Source organism: Castor canadensis, chromosome 11 (assembly GCF_047511655.1).
Source record: "Castor canadensis chromosome 11, mCasCan1.hap1v2, whole genome shotgun sequence".
NCBI classification, from domain to species: Eukaryota; Metazoa; Chordata; class Mammalia; order Rodentia; family Castoridae; genus Castor; species Castor canadensis.
This window is the reverse complement of record NC_133396.1, coordinates 104,767,733-104,788,052: the sequence shown is the minus strand read 5'-3', so window position 1 is coordinate 104,788,052 and position 20,320 is coordinate 104,767,733. Positions and strand designations below refer to the sequence as shown.

Genomic DNA, 20,320 nt, shown 5'->3' with positions numbered 1-20,320 from the left:
GGCTATTGGGGGCTGTGTGAGTGGCTCAAGTGGTAGAGTGCCTGCCTGGCAAGTGCAAGGCCATGAATTCAGACCCCAGTACTGCCAAAAAAAAAAAAAAAAATCTATTGGACTCATTGTGTCCTTGGGGCAGGGCAGGAGGGGATGATGGGCCAGCCCCTAGAAGGTCAGACAGTAGAACCTCTCTTCAAGTCTTTCTGGGGCTCCCATTCCCTCTTAAGCTCCCCAGTGCAGCTGTTGACTGCAGAAAATTGACCCAGTAGCTTATCCCCAACCCAGCCTGGTTCCAGGGGTCCCATGGAAACCAGCTGTTCTGGTGGCCCAAAGAAGGAGGCTGGAGTTCCAGGAGTTGGGTAGTAAGGCCTCGATTCCCAAACCCCAGTGCCCTTCCTCCTGCAGAGCAGCCCCAAGGCCCTTTCCTTGGGACCAGTGGCCAGACCCTCTGGAGGTCAAGGGGGATTGAGCAGAATTAGAAGCCCAAATTTCAAGTCCCTACCCTCATCCTGCCATCTTGAACTGGCAGGGATAAGAAGGGATACAAGAGTTCAAGTCTGTTCCCTTAGCCAGGCTAGGGCCTTGTCCTTCCCATGACCCCCACTCCCACCCCTCCTCCTAGCAGGGCTGGAGAGCCGGGTGGGCAGGCAGGCCCCAGACTGACCGAGACCTAATGGCTTTCTCTGGGTAGCATGAACAAAATGGGAAAAAGATGTGTGAGGTGGGAAGCTCTGATTTCCTTTCCCGGCAGGCGCCAGCTCTGGAAAATGTCAGCTGTCAAAGAGACTGAATAATCTCCCCGCCTCCTCCTCCTCCTTAGTACCCCTACCCCATTCCATCCCATCCACCAGGACCCCCTCCCAGAGAACACTGAGTCAAGGCTTGTGGACTTCAGTTAGCCAGACTGAAGATGCATGCACACTGCCCTGATGAAGTCCCCAACTTCCCCCAGCCTGGGACTCTACCAACCTGGGCAAGCGACCTAAGCTGGAGCTTTGGGACTTAGGGATCTGCAGGAACACGTCCCTTGGGGATCAAAGAAGCCAGCAATTCCTGGATTTCACGGCTGCCAGCCTCCCCACCATGGTCTCACGCCTCCTAAAATCCCAGAGCTCAGGGACTGGGAGTGCCAGGTTTCCAGATGATCTGGATTGCTGTTTAGTCAGTTTTCCCACTAAGCCTGTAGTAATTGGCCTAGAGACAACCATCCTGTGTCCAGGGCACTCACTAGGAGCACCTTTTCTGCTGCTTGTGAGCCAAGTATCCTCATGAACTCCTTAACCCCCAGGGGCTAGGTTCCCAGGAGCCTAAGGGAATTAGCTCCAGCTGGGAGGAGGCAGCCCCTGCCTTTGGAGTAGAGTATGTCAAACCCTTTCCCCAGTGCTGGCTGCTTTTTCTCCCTAGCTCCACCTTCCCACCCTCCAGAAAATCTTCCCAAGAGCTACCCACTGTGCCAGCCCCAGGACTAGAGCTTGCCAGGCTGGATTCTCTGCTTCTGCCTCCCTGGACCCTGAGTGTGGGCTCGGCTCCCTCCCCAGCTCCAGGACAAGGACAGTCATCTGCCTTCCTCCTTAGATTGTGATTTGGATTCTTCTCATGGAATCTTTCCAAAGAAGCCACCAAGCAGGATTCCAGTGGCAGAAATGAGTGAAGTGGTCTCTGGGGAGCTGTAGCACTTAGGGCTGCTGTGTTGCTTGGTGTTTTGACAGGTCAGGCCAGGGTCAGAGGCAAGGACCTGGGAGAGCAGCACTTGCTCTGGGTCCACCACTAGACAAAAGCTTTCTATGACCTGTCCTAGGCCTGTCTGACTCCAAAGCCTTACTTTTAAACACTTGAGAATGGAATTTGCTTGGGCCGGAAGAGGATTAAGGTGTGCTTATTTTTCCACACCAAATTCTTCAAACTACCTTCTCTCTCTCTCTGCACCCTCTTCCACCTCTCAAAATCCTATGCATTTTCCTCTTAAAGAAAGTATAGTTAACAGTGTTCCTAATAAGGCTAGAAGCCACACATAAAGAAAACAAACAAACAAAAGACAAAACCAGGAAGTACCCCCCCACACACATGACTAAGTGACAGGAGGGCAAAGGGAAGATGCAACAAAAACCTGGGTTCCCCACTTCTCAGAAGACATGCATTCCTTGAATACCCTATGGTGGGCCAGGGACAGGAGCTCTGATGAGGATTGAAAGGCCAAAGATGTCAGCATTTGGATGAAGCAGTTGTTTACCATCAACCACACTCTGCATAAAGTTAAATCTGTCCCAAATCAGGCCACTCCTCACTACTGCCATGGCCACCACCTCTTTCCTAGGTTACAGCAGGAGCCTCACACTGGTTCTGCTCCCTCATAACAGCCAGGGGGAGTCTAAATCAGTTCACATCACTTTTCTGCTCAAGCTCCTACTAAGGCTCCTAGTCTTTTTGTTTTGTAGGTACTGGGGTTTGAACCCATGGTCTCATACCTGCTACACAGATCATCTACTACTTTAGCCATGCCCTCAGAACCTCCCCTTTTTTTATTTCAGGGGAGAGTACGAACACAGTCCCCCACTACCGCAAATTACTCAGTCGAGTTTCCCACATTTGGGAAATCACACGGGTCAGCACATCCGTAGTGCAATGGATAAGCCTCGCCTTGGGAAAACCACCTTTGTGATCATAGCATTTCCCCTGCCAGGTAAGTATTCCCCAGTCCTTTTTGCTTTAGTTACTTTTCAGATAGGATCTTTTACTCACCCTCCCTCCCTGGGGCTGCCTCTGACAGCAGTCCTCTTACCTATGCCTCACACGTTGCTGGATTACAGATGTAACCACCACACCCAGCTTGTTCTTTGAGATAGGTCTCACTTTTTTTTGGCTTGGGTTAACCTTAAACTTCAATCCTCCCAAGTAGCTGGGATTATAGGCATGAGCCACTATGCCTGACATTGTGACTCCCCAATTGATGCAGAGTAAGTCCCCAAGTCCTTATAATAGCCTACAAGGGTCTATTACCATTTATGTCTCCCCCACGTCTCTGACCTGATCTCCTACCACCTTCCCCTTGGAGTAAAGCTACAGTCATGCAGGCCTCCTTGCTGCTCCCCGAGTATATAAGTATACTCCTACCCCAGGGCCTTTGCACCTGTTACCACCTAGAATGTTCTTCCTCCAGATAATTACACGACTTGCTTCGTCACTTCTTTCAGGTCTCTGCTCAATTGTCACCTCCTCACAGTTTTCTCTAAACAGCCCATGTGCAATCTTATCTACATGTACACTTGCTGTACCCCCTTACTTTTCATATTGCCTACCCCTTACACTAAAAGCTACCTCAACTCTTTGGCTCCCTCACTATAATAATGACCCTCATCTGCTCCCCTTGGGAGCCAAGAGCAGTCCACACCCACTTTTCTCCTTCCTCACCTCCAGTGTATTTTCCAGCCCAGTGCAGTACAGTATCTGCCGTCCTTCCAGGTTCAATACAGACATTGCTCAGAAGGGTACCAAACTGCTACAACAGACTTTTTTCTTTAATCTTTTTTTTTTTTTTTTTGCACCGCTGGAGATTGAACTTAGTAATGCAAGGCAAGGACTCTACCACTGACCATATCCCCAGCCTAGCACCTTTTCTTTGTTCTTATCGTACAGGCTCTCTAGTGGCATCTGATACTGTTACCTCCTACCTCCCCAATGTCCATCCTGATAGCCCTCTCTTATGTTGCTCTTCCTCTAGCAGAGTGTAGGTGCAGGTATTTCCCAGGTTCTGACCTTGGACTTCTGTTCTTTATATACTTCCCTAGAAGCCCTGTCCAAATTCAAGGCTTCCACCCCACTGCTGCCATTGTCCCTAAGCCTTAGTTTCTAGCCCCAGGTCTCTTTGCTCTGCTAAGCTCCAGTCTGTTCCACCCAGCTGCTGACTGGACATCTCTGTATCTACAGGTAACTGTCAACTGAAGCAATATCCAACTTACCTTCTTCAATCCTGTGCTTCTCCCCACCTGTTCTCTACTTAGTGAATGCTACCATTCCTGTGTACCTGCCCTAATTCAGAAATATTCCTTTCATCCTCTTGCCCTGATTTCACGTCTTGTTGATTCTACCTCCTCTGTGATGCTCATAAGCCTTCTCCCACTTCATTTTCAGCCCTCCATCGTCGCTCAACCAACAGAACTCATCTCCTGGCCCTTCTCCAACACAGCTTCATTTGGCTGCCAGCATCATCTGCACAAAACACGTATCTGTTCATATCACTTCCCAGCTGTAACTCCTTTAATGGCTCTGAACAGCATTTGCCACAGTGCTGTGAAAATAATTTCCTGGTTTTTCTTCAGGTTGCTGTAAGCAATTTAGTGGCAAAGACAATGCCATTTTCTTAGTGCTTACCACAATGCCTGGCACATAGCAGGTGCTCAATAAATATCCGAGGGGAAGAATTTCAAGTCTTACCAGATGCTGTTCAAGTATGTTCACAGAGCCGTGCAGTGGTTAACAGCAAGGACTTCAGACAGGCCGACTTGGCAGGTCTGAGTGCCAGCACACCCAACTTCCAGCTACTTGGCCTGGGAGATTTCTTATCTTTTCAGTCACAGTTTCCTCAAGTGTTTAATTAGAATACCACCTACCTTACAGAGAATGAGATGATGCACCTAAAGAGTTTACTAGCACTCAATAAATGGTTGCCGTTACAATTATAGACAGCAACCCTTAAACAGGTTAGAAAAGGATCCCAAGGTCTGGGAACTAGAACCACTGAAGCTCCAAGAAACAGGGACTTACTCATTGTCACAAATTACATGGCAAAAATCAAACTTAGAACCTCATATCAGTGCACAATACCCTGCTATTAAGCTGTTTGGTGCACTTGTTCTTCAGCATAGAGTAAGTGAAAGTACTTTGTGAACTACAGTGATATTGTACTACTATCTACTGTAGAGGTAGTATAATATTCATAGACACACCTGGCATATTGCACTCACAGGTGTTTGTCTCTGAATTTGAACTTGGGCTAATATGCCTTGGGGTAAGTTCAAAATTACAGTACTGTTGATCTTTCCTATTTTCATCTCTAATCATCTATTAAACTAGGAATCAATTTCTCCTTGGAGCCTTGGCTACACCAGTGGTTCTTAAAGTAGAGGGAGGAGTAGCAGTATTCCAAAATACTTGCCCCCTTACCCTTTTTGAGAACCACTTTTTTTTGGTGGGACTGGGGCATGAACACAGGGTTTTGTGCTTGTAAAGCAGGCATTCTTACTACTTGAGCCACACCTCCAGTCCATTTTGCTCTGGTTATTTTGGAGCTGGTCTTGAACCACAATCCTCCCAATCTCAGCCTCCCAAGTAGCTAGGATTACAGGCATGGAGGCACCAGCACCACTTTGCTAAATGAAATTTTAAGAGTCTCATGCTCTACCGACTGAGCTAGCCAAGCGCTCACTTAAATGAAGTTTTAGACCATCAGAAATGTATGGCAGGATATGGTTTTCACACTGCATTCTCTCCTCACCTGCAGCAGAGGGTCTCAGCATTAGAAAACCTCACAGGCTCTGAAAAGAATTCACACTATGAACAAGAGCTCGCATTTGCCTTGCATATATTCCACTTTGAGGGAATGACAATTTTCTAGTTTCATTCAGCTTTCTGACACAATGTCATTAAGTCTTGCTTCCACCAGGTGCCAGTGGCTCACACCTGTAAATCCTAGCTACTCAGGAAGCAGGGATCAGGAGGATTGTCCAGATAAATAGTTTGAGAGACCCTATCTCAAAAATACCCAACACAAAAAAGAGCTGGCTGAGTGGTTCAAGTGGTACAGCACCTGCTTAGCAAGCATGAGGTGCTGAGTTCAAACCCCAGTACCACCACCACCAAAAAAAAAACAACTTGCTTCCATGAATGTTCTCACCAAATAGGACTTGCTGAGATCCTGGCAGCAATCCATAAGGGGGTTCATCTACCATCAGTTGGATGAAGCCAGGACACTAGGCAGTGATAAGAAAGGAAACCAAAATCAGGGAACCCCTGATACTCTGGCCAGGTAAACTGAGTTCTGACCAGAAAGTTCACTGAACCTGGGTGCCTTTCTAGACATGAATCCTAAAGATTAGGCCAGGTGTGGTGATGCACACCTGAAATCCCAGCACTTGAGACAATAAGCCAGGCCCACTTTGTTTCAAAGATTTGCTTCCATGTATGTTCCCAGTTTTTTGGTGTGGCTTCAAGGGCACTTGCTACCTCTTTATGAGCAGTTATGGGCATTACATGTGGGGCTTCACAGGAACCAACTTTCTCAGAGCTCTTTCAGACACCTGTGTAAATGGATCCCACAGTACAGGACACAAAACCAGTGCTGGCTCTAATTTGGCCACAAGACTTACCCTTCTATAAGGAGCCATGACCTTGACTCTGGCCCCTGGAATCAGACCCACCTCTCAAGAGTGTACAAGTCCTGATGTACAGGTGTATTCTCTCAAGACAGTACAGACAGATGCCAGGCACTGATGACTCACACATGTAATCCTAGCTGCCTGGGAAGTTGACATCAGGTGGCTCATGATTCAAGGCCAGGCAAATAGTTTGTGAGACCCTATCTTCAAAATAACCAGAGCAAAAATGGACTGGAGGTGTGGCTCAAGCTGGTAGAGAGCCTGCTTTGCAAGCATAAAACCCTGAGTTCAAATCCCAGTCCCACCAAAAAAAAAAAAATAGTCAGTAATCCTGGACACAGGTCAGACCTGTGACTCACTTTCCCAAGATGAGGGTGTGTGCCACTGAGGAAGAGCTGGCAGCAATGACCAGGTTGGCGTCACCAGGCACCCTTCCTCCCCCACTACCCCTCCCTCATGCCCACAGATTCACTCTACCTTTCTCCTGGTCACACACCCTATATATTAGGGTGTTCACATGGGTTGGAGTGTCATTTTAGATGTGCTTGTTGATAGGTCGTAGGGATGAGAACAAGGCACCATTTGTGCAACAAAGGCTTCATCAGTATTTTTTATTTGGCAGTACTGAGGTTTGAATTTAGGTCCTCATGCTTGCTAGGCAGGCGCTCTACCACTTGAGTCACAGCTGTAGACCTTCTTTGCACTAGTTAATTTTTTGGATAGGTCTCACATTTTTGCCTGGACCAAGATCCTGCCTATGCTTCCTGTGTAGCTGGGATCAGAGATGTACAACAGCACACCTGGCTTGTTGAGATAGATGTCGCCCTAACTTTTTGCCCAGAATAACTTCAAACCACGACCCTCCCAATCTCTGCCTCCCAGGTAGCTTGGATTACATGGTGTGTACCACCATGCCTGGCTGATTAGTACTTCTTGATGACTTCCAGAGAGCAAGGACCCCAGTTAGTACCATCCAGAGACCCTGGTACCCCCTTACGGACCTATACAACCCACAGTATCTTTTATCACTATTTAACGTGAGGTCAAAAAAGAAACCACCACACAGTTGTTTTCTATTATAAAAATTTATCAAATCATTTGAGTTTGTTTGGGTGGGTCTGGAGTTTTAACTCAGGGCCTCATACTTATTAGGTAAGCACTTTCTCACTTGAGCCATGCCTTCATCCCTATCATTTGAGTTTTTAAAGGCTTGGGTTAGCAAGTTAAAAGGAGACATTAAAAAAAATTAATGTAAATTATTTAATCTACCACATGGAACCTAAGTTAGGTAAATCCTCTATTACTCTAGGTAAGAGGCTGCTTTTCTAAACCAGAAAAGTTGATTTCCAAACTATACTCTTACCTCATTGCCGTGTAACCCTAAGAATTAAGCCTCACCTCTGAAGTCAAAGGTGATATCCTGACAGGTTAGATGCAGACTCTGAGACAAAAGCAGAGTCCATGATACGTGACCATACGTTTTTTTATCTTCAAGGTACTGGGAATAGAACTCAGGGCCTCACTTGCTAGGCAGGTACTCTACCACTTTGAGCCACTCCACCAGCCCTTTTTGCTTTAGTTTTTAGATAGGGTCTCATACTTTTGCCCAGGCCAACCTCAGACTGCAATCCTCTTACCTCCACCTACCAAGTAGCTAGGATTACAGGCATATACCACCATGCCCACTCAGGACACTTTTGAAAGTAAAAGAATCCTGCTAATTACTTAAGAAAGGCATAAAATGAGATAAGCTGGGCAGTTGTGCACATGTGTAGTCCCAGCTACTTGGAAAGCTGAAGCAGGAGGATTATCTGAGTCCAAGAGTTCAAGGCCAGTCTAGGCCTTGAACAAGGCCCCCCACCCCCACCCCCACCCCCAAAAAAGACACAGGGCTACCCTAGTGATAAGGCAGTGTGAGAAACTAAATTTCTCAGTATGCCCTGCCCCCTCAAAGTCAAAAAGCTTGACTGGGACAAAGCACCCTGGGACCCGTGGTTAGCACCATTTATGAGTCAACAGTCTAGGGCTGGGTTCTGACACAAAGTCTTCCCCTCCCATGGACACTTAACCAGACATGGAACACAAGAGCTGACATGAAATTTCAATGGATATTAGGTCTGGGTTTGAGCCTAACTCTCCCCAGTAATTCTAGCTCCTATAGATGTGAAGCTGGCAGAGATGTGCCTTGGTCTACTGTCCCATTTCTCCTCCTGCTGCCTGTTTCTCCACAGCTGCTAGTTTTTCGGGGGGATTCTGGGCCAGGTGCTGTTCCCACTCGACTTCAACCAACTTGTACAGTTCCATGGTAGCCTGGGCATCTTCCACAGAGGAATGTCCATCTTTCCCAGCCTGAACAGGGAGGAAGAGAAGAGCATGAAGCCACGGAGAACTGTTTCTTCCCTACCCTAACAACTCAGTATCTTGCTTGCCCTGCCACCTATGCTGTTTCTTCTGCAGTTTATAGACTGCAAAGACAGAACTATGGTGGGGTCCTACTCCTTATCTCATCTCAGTAAGTCTTTGCTACTATCCACTTCAATCCTTTCTGGAGCAGCTTGTGTATGCCTTATTATTCTAAATTCTGTGGAGACAGAACATTCCAGATCAAAGACAGGCCTTCTGAGTTTTCTACGTTCCCACTTCCTTAACTGCTCTATATTACATGTATCCACAGCTTCCTGCCAGGTAGCCAGCCTGAGTGGTCTTTGCGTCCATTGTGTGTTTTTTTTCTGTATCCACCACTATGTGCTTTCTTTCTTTCTTTTACATATGCCTCAAGCTTTTTTTTTTTTTTCTCCCAGTACCATTTGGAACAATCTGTGAGGTGGAGCAAAGGAATTATTATGCTGCTGTACAGACAAAGAGCCCAAAGCTCTCCCACCAGAGCAGCCTGACTGGAGCTCTAGTGACAGAGGACTTCTGGAATCAGAGGACAGAGAGCGGCAGCAGTAAGAGCCTCTACTGTGCCCAAGATATCTGGGTATGTGTGGGGGGGTAGGGGTGGGGGAACAGAGGAAGAAGCTACCTGAATGTCCTGGTTCAGCAGCTTCTTAGTCAGATGCTTCAGAGACATGGTGATATTCTCCGGGCAGCTGGCCTTCCGGTTGAGGAGGGGTATTTGGGAAGTGTCTCGGGTGAGAGACTTGGGGTGGAAGTACTGCAGGGCTCTGAAGTCATTGTGGATCGCATGTCCCACCACTATCTTCCCTGAGAGTATCTTCAAGATCTAGAACAAACATGGAAGATGTGACAGTGAAGAAGGGAGACACAAAGGCAGAGGCCCTGTATCCTAAAAGTCAACATGCCTCATCAGTCTCTCTGGTTTCTTTTCACCAACTGCCCACCAGCCTCGTCCTTAAAATGCCTTCTCCCACAAATTTTCTTCCTCCTGAAATCTACCTCCTCTTTCTCCAGGTGAAAGATAATTTCCATGAGTAACCCTGTTGGGAGATACATCACCAAAGACTACTTACCTTATTACTCTCTACCCCTTGATGGATTAATTTGCCTTCAGTCCTAAATGGAACTTGCACTGGAGATATTCATGTAACTATCTAGTTCAGTTTTGACTTGCTACTTGAAGTCCTTTAACTTTATCACCATACTGGCCCTCAACTGGAATCCATGAAGTCAAAGATGAACTCCAGAGAGGCAACAGAAGCGAAAAATTAAATGCAAATATGTATAGTGGGAAGGGGATGGAAGCGTCTGCGGTTTTCATCAGACTCTCTGTTTAGTTGCTTCTGACTTCACCTGAACTTTACTGCCTATCAGCCCCTTATCTCGTATGACTCTCTTATGACTACTTGCTGTCTGAGACCCATTCCAGCTACTGCCTCTCCCAAGCTTTTGCTCAGCTGTGCCCTTGTGGGCAGGATGTTCTTCATGCCTAGACTTTTCTTATAACCAGCTGCTTCATCTTTAATGAATCTCCTCCAAGCCACGGTTCAGGTTTATAAAGAATTATTGCAATGGAGTGTGTCTAGAGAAAGCAAAGTGCATGGACTGAAACTACACAGAAGTAGCCCAAGGGTGCCCTCTGGTGGCCTACCTAAGACCAGCAGGCTCTCACTATCCTCTTCCTTAACCTTTCCCAGCTCATCCTTCTTGCTCATTTGTCACACTCCCAAATCCAGCACAGGGTCAGAATGAGTTCGTTTGCTCAGTGAATAAGATGAGAACGTCCACAGTGGCTGTGTCTTTTATGCCCTTCACTACAGGCAACTGACCCAGTTATAATCCTGTCCTTTTCTACAATCAACTCTCCACACTGGCCCCAGACTACTTTCACAGTTGCTGCTCTGTCCATTTCATCACTGGTTTGTTATTTGTCAATGTATATTCCCAGTCCTTAGATCAACCCCACTTGACACCTAAAATAGGTCTTGACTAATGAAATTTGTTTCACCACCTAAATGTACTATCCTGACTTTTACTACTTACAGAACAGGTAAATGGTGCCCTTCTTAATCATTTGATATTCTTCTCCCTCCCTCCACAATCCTTTGGCAACTTCCCAGCTACACCCTTGCTGAAAAAGGTCTCAAGACTTCTCCCCACCATCATGCCCATGCATCTCACCTGGCTCCGAGCAATCTTAAAGGGTGTGGCATTCACCATGTGCTTCTTGCGGATGCCACTCCATCTGGTCCTGTAGTTTACAATGTGGCAGGGAGGACGGATGTACTCATCATAAAGCACATCTCCATTGTAGTTGACAATGCTACATCGAGCCAAGGAACTAACTTGTCCCTTGGGTCCTGTACCCACCATCTCACAGTCAACTGCCACCATCTTCCTTGGCAATTTCTGGGATGCTCCGGAGCACTTATTTTCTAAATGAGCCTGGGTGATATTCTTACAGGGCTTCTTCTGGGAGCCCTTCTTCTGGGAGCAGGCTGGGTGACTTTTAATCTTTGGAAGAGCACTCTGGAACTCCCCTAGCAAATCTATTTTAGCCACAATAGAACCAGTTTTCTTGGAAGGAGCAGGGGTCAACCATGATACTGCTTTCTTGTCCAGGGACTGCTCTGACCCACTGCTGGACGTAGCTGTCTTCTTTTTTGGGAGTGGAGGGGTTTTCCAAGTGCCATCTACTTTCCTAGTTTCCCCTTTCTTTCGAGATTCTGAGTGCAATCTGGGTATCTTACTAGGGGGCTGGTTCTTTTTATTCAGAAGACCTCTCTGTTCCAAGAGTCGTCGCTTCCTAACAAACTTTTGGTGCTTGGCATTGCCTTCTAATGCCTTTTTGGGAGGTTCCCCAAAATCCAGATTCAGGAGTATGGTAGACATGAGGACAGTGGATGGTGGGAGAGCAGCTGGGAAATGTGGCTTATGGATGGAAGGAAGACGAGGGATTCATTTTCTGTCGAATACCATTGTCCAGGTCTGCAGAAAACCCTGGGGATGAAAGTGATCCTGGTACCTGCACCCATAGGCCTGGGTAAAAAAATAAGATAAGACTTTTCTATAGAGCTTAAGGGAGACATCAGAACCACCCACAGAGAGGGAAAATGAAACTACCGTGAACAGATGGAAGGCAGACTGGTGTGTAAGCAGAAAGCCTGGACTCTAGTAAAACCCCACATTTTATCAGCCAGATGGTCTTAAGAAGGTCATTCCTCTTTCTATGTCTCATTGGTAAAATGAAGGGACTTTGGGTGTTGCTCACTGGTATGTATAAGGAGCTAGGTTCCATTCCTAGCAACAACAAAAAAAGAGGCTGGAGGACCCATCTCATTCTAACTCTCTACAAAGTCTAGGAAGCCAGAACAAGAGAGCTCTGTAATCGAAAACAGTGAGGGGTATGGCATACGTGACCTCTCGATTACCCAGGCATATAACGAGGGCCCCACAAATGAACATACAAATCCTGGCACCCTTCTCCCTCGGCTCCACGTGGAGTGGGGGCCATCTCTACAGGCACGTCACCCAAGTCCTCCCGGGCAAGGGCCTTTGACACCATATACCAGAGACGCTGGGTAAGGAAGACTCCAGAACCGAGGCAGGCCACCTCGGCAACAGCACACTTTGACGATCCCTGCGATGGAAACCGACCTCGCATGTCCACATACCTACCTCCTAGATGGGCCCCACTAGGAACGGAAACGTCCGGAGCCGGATACGGAAATCGGCGCGCGCCGACGAACCCCGGGACGGCAGGCGCGCGGGTTGGAACGGGTCGGGGGCCGGCGCCCGCGCGCCCCGACTTCCGGTAGCGATGCCAGCGATTCGGAGTGTGTGAGCAGCGGCAGCGGCGGCGGCGGGGGAGGCGGCGTGGGTGGGGGCGGGGGCGGGATGCGCTCCCCGGCCCCTCTAGCCCCGTGGAGGTACAACTCGAAGGTGGAGGTAGGCCGCGACAAACCGGAACAGCAGCGCGTCAAGAACCGAGGCCCCACTTCCGGGAAAGAGGGGAGTGTGCGGGAAGGGCGGGACCTGGAGCTTGGCCCGCCCTCTTCGTGACCGAGGCGTAGCGGCTCAACTCTGTGGCGTCACTGCGGTGTCATCCTGCCCCACGTGTCTCTGACGCCGACACTTGCGCGCTGTGAGACGTCAGGACTAGTGACGTCCCGGGTGTAAGGAGACCCATATTTTTAACCGTAGTCTGGTTTCCCGTCGGGGACCGCATTCAGAACTCTTCCCGTTTGGGCCGCGGAGCTGAGCCCAGCCCCGATCCCGGACCCGTGTGGTACTGACCCTGGAGCCCACTTCACCGCATTCTCTTTCTTTGCCTACGGCTGGATCCCCGGGATGCCGGGCGTCTGCGCCCGGGGTCTGTCTCACGAGGAGAGGAGACAGCTAGCTGTGAACCTCACCCGTGTCCTGGCGCTCTACCGTTCCATCCTGGACGCCTATATCATCGTAAGGCCACAGCGGCGTGGGCGGGGTGCTTCTGATGGTGTGGTTGGATGGGTGCCCACAACAGAGGATCTGGAGCCAGTCTTTGACCTCCTCTATGAGTTTCAGTCTGTACAAGAAAGGCTTAAAACTGGGGTGATACCCCCTTTTTTCCTAATATTTTTCTAACCTTTGTCAGATTCCGGGTAATAAAATGCGTGGACATTTGAGCCGCTCTCTAGTTCTGTTGAGTTCTCCTAGGAACACAGGAGGTGTTCCAATAGCACGCATGTTCGTTCATCCAGGCTTTGAAGAAATTTCTAGTTTTGTGGCATAGTAGACAGTTCACCTTTGAAATCAGACAAAATAGAATCAGAATCTTACTTTCTTTACTATTAAACTTAGGGTCCCCCCTACCCTTTTCACTCCTATTCTGGGTTTCCCCAACAATTTTGGATCCCTATTTGAAGGATCATTGTGAAGAAAAAATGAGCTAATGTGTAAATGGCACTACCATTCACTAAATCGCTCAGATCCCAAACTCGGAAGCCATCTTTAATTCAGCTCTTTCCTTCATTGATTCACCATCCAATTATTCGCCAAGAGGAACCTCTTGGTTCTGCCTTCAGAATAGATCCCAAATTCATGCATTGTCTCTATGTCCTTCGACACCCTTCACCAAGCCACGGTCATCTCTCCTGAGCTACTTCCAAACTGCTCTCTGTATTTACTTCTGCTGCTCCATACCCAGATCTTTACTGAGCAGCAGATTGGGTGAAATGTTGGCTCTTTACCATTACCTGTAAAGCCCTACATGATCTGGCCTCTGCTGCCTCTTCATCTCCAGCAAATTTCATTCTCTTCCCACATTCACTATACTTATACCTATCTGGCCCCTATTTCTCTTCCACAAATATGGCAGGCATGTGGGCTTTTGCCTGGAATGCTTTTACTCCACTGAAAAGCAGTAGAGTAGATTGGTTAAGAGTAAAGATCAGTAAAATTGGTCTGAAGTACCGTGCTTTTTGACTTTGCTTGTTACTTATTTGCAGTGCTTCAGTTTCCTCATCTCTAAGTGGAGGGGAAAAATGCATTTACAACAGTCTCATGGAAAGTATTATATGAGTGCTTGCTTGTTGACTGCCTTTTTTTTTCAATACTGGGATTTGAACTCAGAGCTTACACCTTGAGCCACTCCACCAGCCCTTTTTTGTGATTTTTTTTTTTTTTTTTTGCGACAGGGTCTCATGAACTATTTGCCTGGGCTGGCTTCAACCTCGATCCTCCTAATCTCTGTCTTCTGAGTAGCTACAGGTGTGAGCCACTGGCGTCCTGTGACTGCATTTTTTTTTTTTTTTACATGAGTGATTCCCATTGTCATTTAAGGCTCAGCTCACGTGTCCACTTCTCAGATACCTCATCACCTGTCTTAAATCCTTGATTACATAACTCTAATGAGTTTTGACTATAGTATTTGATGTTAGCTAAAATTATTATTACTATTACTGTTATTATTCTGCAGTGCTAGAGATCGAATCCAAGCCCTAACACATGCTAGACAAGCGCTGTACCACCGAGTTACATTCTGAGCCCTGAAATTACTTTTTTAAAAAAATTTTTTAAAGTAAACTCTGTAAGAGCAAGACTCTTATCTCTTATTTGCTGTTTGTATTCCCTGGACTTAGAATAGAGCTTGGTGTATAACCAAAACAAAGCCCCAGAATTTATGTCGAACAAATGATGAGTAAAAGTATACAAGTTTTTGTCACATTTTATAATGTCAGGTTATTAAATGGTAAGGTATGGTAGTGTTAGAAATATAGATGTGAAGAAGACATGTCCCTACCCTTAAGAAATTCAGTTGAGCTGGGTGTCGGTGGCTCACACCTATAATCCTAGCCACTTCAGAGGCAGAGATCAGGAGGATCAAGGTTCAAAGCCTGCCCAGGCAAATAGTTCACAAGACCCTATCTTGAGAAAACCCATCATGAAAAAGGGCTGGTGAAGTGACTCAAGGTGTAGGCCCTAAGTTTAAATCCCAGTACCAAAAGGAAGGAAGGGAGGGAAAGAAAAGAGAGAAAGAGAAATTCAGTTGAATGGAAACAACACAAAAAAGTGGGGATGTTGCTGAAATGAGAGGTGCATCCAGAATGCAGTCTAGGCTCTGAGAAGCAGAGGTCAACCTTAGAGCTGGGGGAAGCTGGAGCAGGGTTAAGAGAAAAGCTGACTTGAGCAGGAGGTACCAGCTGGTGGCAGCCACTGGCCTTGTGGGGCAGCAGTGCTGGAAAGAGGCAGGTGAAGAGGTGGAGACTTGAAATGGGTCAGGGAAGATTGGGAATGGTAGTACGTAGTGTTCTGCTGATCACTTTTCCCCTTCTCCTGCAGGAATTTTTCACAGACAACCTGTGGGGCACACTCCCTTGCTCATGGCAGGAAGCACTGGATGGACTGAACCCGCCACAGCTGGCTACGATGCTGCTGGGGATGCCTGGGGAAGGGGAGGTGGTCAGGTATGGGTTAGAGGGGCCCTGTGCTGGGGAACTCAAGGCACTGAGACCTGTAGCAAGTCATTAATCACAGAGTCTCAGAAGGTCTTCCTGAGTCTCCGGGATATAAACCGGTGTACTCAGGATGTGATGGGACTATTCACTGGCGGCCTGGGCTGGACTATCTCAGGTACAGGTCGGTGTGGCCACTCACCCTGCTAGCCCTGAAGTCCACAGCCTATGCCCTGGCTTTTACCCGGAAACCTGGCTTTCAGACACCTTCAGAGTTCCTGGAGAACCCCAGTCAGAGCTCCCGACTGACAGCTCCCTTCCGGAAACATGTCAGGCCCAAGAAACAGCATGAAATCCGGAGGCTAGGAGAGGTGAGGAAATGGTACCTGGGAACCCAGGGACTCCTTAAGCCCATTGTCATACTCTGGTTTGAACTCAGGGCTTCACACTCGCTAGGCAGGTGCTCTATTGATTGAGCCACACCGCCAGCCCCTACTACAATGCTAGCTTGATGTTGGGTAGGGATTTTTCCCCTATCCTTTTGCTGAATTGATTGATGGCTATGTCTCTATCACTATCTTATTCCTGTTCTCCCATCTCCACAGTCAGCTTTTGGCTTCACAGCAGGGCTCTTGTTCTGAGGGAGGGATTGAGTCACTGACCTAAGGGGCAAGCAGAGTGGCTTGTACCTGGGCTGGGCACCCATCCATATCCTTCACCTTTCACTCTGGTTTCCATACCTCGTTCTCTCCCCCTCCTCCCCCTGCCCCAGTGCTGGGGTTGGAATCCAGACCCTTGTGCATGGTGCACAAGTGCTCTACCCCTGAACTACATCCCCAACCCTGGTTTCCATATCTCCTATCTTTTTATGGCACCCTTGATCCATCTTTCTCTACCATCTTTGGCTCCACTAGCCTCATTGTGGGTGTTTGTTCTGGCTGTTAAGAAACAATAAGCAGGAGACCTTTGCTCCCTCCTCTTTCAGTTGGTGAAGAAGCTGAGTGACCTCACTGGCTGCACCCAGGTTGTGGACGTAGGCTCAGGCCAGGTGAGCCAGACCCCTAACATACTGTCTTTTTGAGTCGTGAGGACAGAACAACTGGAAGGCAGATTATCAGGCCTTAGGTTCAGAGACACAGGTGCTGACAAGAGGTAAAACCAGTCAGGGCAGAAACTAAGCCTTCTGTGGGGTCTGGGACTCAGATGTGTAGGCTGCTAATAGGGAGGGTGACAGTGAATAGGGCACTGAACCGGGCTGTCTCTGTCCTCCCTCTCACAACTCCAGGGCCATCTCTCCCGCTTCATGTCTCTGGGGCTGGGGCTGATGGTGAAGAGCATTGAAGGGGATCAGAGACTGGTGGAGAGAGCCCAGCACCTGGATCAGCAGCTCCTGCAGGCTCTGGAGAAAGAGGAGAAGAAGAACCCACAGGTAGGCCACCATTTCTTGCAGCCTGGAGCACTAGAGCAGGGTCTGCTTGGCTGAATTGGGCACTGAGGCTGAGTTCCCACTTTCAAGTTTCTCATCTTGAGATAGTGTAGTCCCTATGTCTGTTACCTTTTGCTCAAGGTCCCCCTCTTCCTCATAGCCTCCCCACACCTTAAAGGCACTTTCTACTTACAAATTGTCTTCCACATCAGTATGTTCTCACATCAGACTGTGATATTATCATTTTTTTTTTTTTGCAGTGCTGGGGATGGAACCCAAGGCTTCATGTATATTAGCAAGCACTGAGCTACACTCATAACCACCCCACCACCCCTGCCATTTTCTTATTGATAATGAGTCTAATACCTGACTAAGGACTACGTAGAACACTTGCCTAGGACAGTGAGGTCCTGGGTTTGATCCCTAGGCACCACTAACAAAAAAATAATTGGGGGGAGGGGAGAAAAGGAAAATTATCTGACAGATGAAAGATTTACAGTCAGTAATTATGGGCCCAGAGTTTATCCCATGTCCTGATTCATGGTCCAGCCGTGCCTAACTTCTCTCCCACACACGTCTTTGGGAAGTAGCACAAAGGACAAATCCCTCCCTGTGGCCTGAGGTGGCCCAGTGATACAAACAGACTTTCCATCTGCCTTTGTCCTTTCCCCTCCCCACAGGTGGTCCAAAGGGGCCCTCGACACTCCCCCCATCATGTGGTTCAGTGGGTTGACCCCACAGCCCCGTGTGAGGAGCTTCTGCTTCCCCTGGAGAATGCACAGCAGGGTGGCATCCGATTGCTGCTCACAGGCCTCCACGCCTGCGGAGATCTGAGCGTTGCCTTGCTGAGGCACTTCTGCTGCTGCCCTGAGGTGGTGGCCCTGGCCTCAGTGGGCTGCTGCTACATGAAACTTAGTGACCCTGGTGGTTACCCACTGAGTCAGTGGGTTGCTGGGCTGCCAGGCTATGAATTGCCCTACAGACTCCGGGAAGGGGCCTGCCATGCCTTGGAGGAATATGCTGAGCGGCTACAGAAAGCAGGCCCTGGCCTGCGAACCCACTGCTACCGCGCAGCGCTGGAGAAAGTCATTCGATGTGCCTGCCCTCAACTCCGTCGTCCTGGCGTGCAGGGGATCCCCAGAGCCCACGAGCTCAAGATAGAAGAGTGAGGTTGGGGGGAGGCATCTCCAACTAGAGTCCTGATTTCCTCCCCACCCGTTAGCATGTCCAAAGAAAACTGCTCAGGGGAGTGATACTACCGAGTTCTCTGATTGGGGCAACTTCTCCAAATGACTAAAAGAAATCTTTCGCTGGGTGTGGTGATAAATGGTTATAATCCCAGCACTTGGGAGGCTGAGGCTGAGGATCTCAAGTTTGAGGCTAGCCCATATAGCAAGGCCCTGTCTCAAAACAACAAATAATAGTCATTATCAGGAGACTATCAAGGAAGTGTTTTTTTTTTGGGAGCACCTGGAATCAAATCTGGGGCTTCGTGCTAGCCAAGTGCTCTACTGAGCTGTACCTCCAGCCAAATATAAAGTGGGTTTTTTTGGTGTATTGATTTTTTGAGACAGGGTTTTGCTCTGTAGCCCAGGTTGGTCTTGAACTTGCAGTCCTCTTTCCCTGGCTTCCTAAATCTGGGATTATAGATATGCACTATCATGTGCAATTATAAAGTTTTTACAATGCTAAATATATAGCTAAATAATTGGAGAAAAATGGCTGAAAATAAATTTTTGGGTCAGTTTGCTCTTAGATAGTTCACAGCCAGAGAAACACACTTAAAAGTGCCTACTGGCTAGGTGTGGTGATACATACCTGCAATCTCAGCACTTGGGAGACTAAGGCAGGAGGGTTTTGAGCTTGAGGCCTAGGCTACATAGCAAAACAAGAAACAACAAAAAATGCATACTAGGCCAGGCACTGTAGAATGCACCTGGAGTCTCAGTTACTTGGGAATCTGAGACGGAAGTATCACTTGTGCCCATGTGTTCAGGCCAGCCTGGGCATCATAGTGAGACCCTCTCAAAAAAAATAACAATTTTAGCTGGGTGCCAGTGGCTCATGCCTATAATCCTAGCTACTCAGGAGGCAGAAATCAGGAGGATCAAGGTTCAAAGCCAGCCTGGGCAAACAGTTTGTGAGACCCTATCACTAGAAACCCTTCACAAAATTAGGGCTGGTGGTGTGGCTCAAGATGTATGCCCTACATTCAAACCCCAGTACCACAAAAAAATTTTTTTTAATTTTAAAAAAATGTATGTTAGGTAGCAAATCAAAGAGTCAGATTAGGAATAGGCAAAGTTTAAGTGGGAGGTTCTTAAAACCAAACTGAGTGATGTCTGGCTTATCCCACAGATATGTGCAGAGGGGTCTACAGAGAGTCGGGCTAGATCCACAGCAGCCACTGAATCTGGCTGACCTTTGGGCTCACCAAGCCCAGGAGAACCGTGTGGTGGCCTTCTTCAGCCTGGCCCTCCTGCTGGCCCCACTGGTGGAAACACTGATTCTACTGGACCGGCTGCTCTACCTTCAGGAGCAAGGTGAGGGATTTGTTAAGGAATGCAAATTTCTACCAATCAGCCTCAGGCAGTGCTTCCCCAGTGCGTTTTAAGCAAGCTTCACCAGCACTGAGAACTTAAAAGACTGCCTCTCACCTTGGCACCCATGCTCCTGAAGAAAGCCTCCCTAGCACCCCTGGAGACTCCCCCATAGAAAAAGGGGCTGTGCCAGGGTTTGGCTCCTGATCCCTTTTCTAATTAGTCCTTTCTTCCAGGTTTCCATGCAGAGCTCCTGCCCATCTTTAGCCCTGAACTCTCTCCCAGAAACCTGGTTCTGATAGCCACCAAGATGCCCCTGGGTCAGGCCTTCTCTGCTTTGGAGACTGAAGATGGCTGATACAGCCTGAAGAAGGACACATCTCAAACCTCATCAGAAACCACTAGGTGCCAGTATGGCCTAGTACACCTCTGACACCCAGAGAGCCAGTATCCCACATCCTCCCTGGAATCCTGGCTCTGTACATACTTCAATTTCATACATGTTTTTTTTTTCTCTCTGTGTAATGTAAGGTTATGTGGAGTTTTACTTTTAATTTATTAAAATCTGGAAGACTACTTCTCTTCCATTTCTATAAGTAGAAAAAAGAACAGGCAATGCTGTCCCTGCAGAGGCGCTGAAGTGCATCTCACACC

The 20,320-nt window shown here is 48.0% G+C and overlaps 2 protein-coding genes and 1 non-coding gene across 7 annotated transcripts; 1 reads left to right on the top strand and 2 right to left on the bottom strand.

Moving 5' to 3' along the window:
• Positions 1 to 1,415: 1,415 nt before the first annotated feature.
• Positions 1,416 to 12,576, bottom strand: Isg20l2 (interferon stimulated exonuclease gene 20 like 2). Of its 3 annotated transcripts, none has more exons than XM_020163409.2 (4): positions 12,444 to 12,576; positions 10,947 to 11,804; positions 9,391 to 9,591; positions 1,416 to 8,714 (listed from the first exon to the last, which is right to left on the bottom strand). In XM_020163409.2, the coding sequence occupies exons 2-4, from the start codon at positions 11,655 to 11,657 to the stop codon at positions 8,556 to 8,558; spliced, it is 1,071 nt and encodes a 356-aa protein (XP_020018998.1). In that variant the 5' UTR covers positions 11,658 to 11,804; positions 12,444 to 12,576; the 3' UTR covers positions 1,416 to 8,555. The 3 variants fall into 3 exon arrangements, with proteins under 3 accessions (XP_020018998.1, XP_020019001.1, XP_020019000.1); XM_020163412.2 differs by having other exon boundaries at positions 12,440 to 12,571; XM_020163411.2 differs by having other exon boundaries at positions 12,335 to 12,450.
• Positions 2,520 to 2,682, bottom strand: LOC141414162 (U1 spliceosomal RNA). The gene has a single exon (XR_012439246.1). It is a non-coding gene; the product is annotated as a U1 spliceosomal RNA (small nuclear RNA).
• Positions 12,577 to 12,645: 69 nt separating the features above from the next.
• Mettl25b (methyltransferase like 25B) lies at positions 12,646 to 20,242 on the top strand. 3 transcript variants are annotated; one of them, XM_020163416.2, is made up of 8 exons: positions 12,646 to 13,226; positions 15,588 to 15,712; positions 15,964 to 16,071; positions 16,686 to 16,748; positions 16,986 to 17,129; positions 17,807 to 18,291; positions 19,485 to 19,669; positions 19,903 to 20,242. In XM_020163416.2, the coding sequence occupies exons 2-8, from the start codon at positions 15,629 to 15,631 to the stop codon at positions 20,022 to 20,024; spliced, it is 1,191 nt and encodes a 396-aa protein (XP_020019005.1). In that variant the 5' UTR covers positions 12,646 to 13,226; positions 15,588 to 15,628; the 3' UTR covers positions 20,025 to 20,242. The 3 variants fall into 3 exon arrangements, with proteins under 3 accessions (XP_020019005.1, XP_020019004.1, XP_073903919.1); XM_020163415.2 differs by having other exon boundaries at positions 15,879 to 16,071; XM_074047818.1 differs by lacking the exon at positions 16,686 to 16,748 and having other exon boundaries at positions 15,879 to 16,071.
• Positions 20,243 to 20,320: the final 78 nt, after the last annotated feature.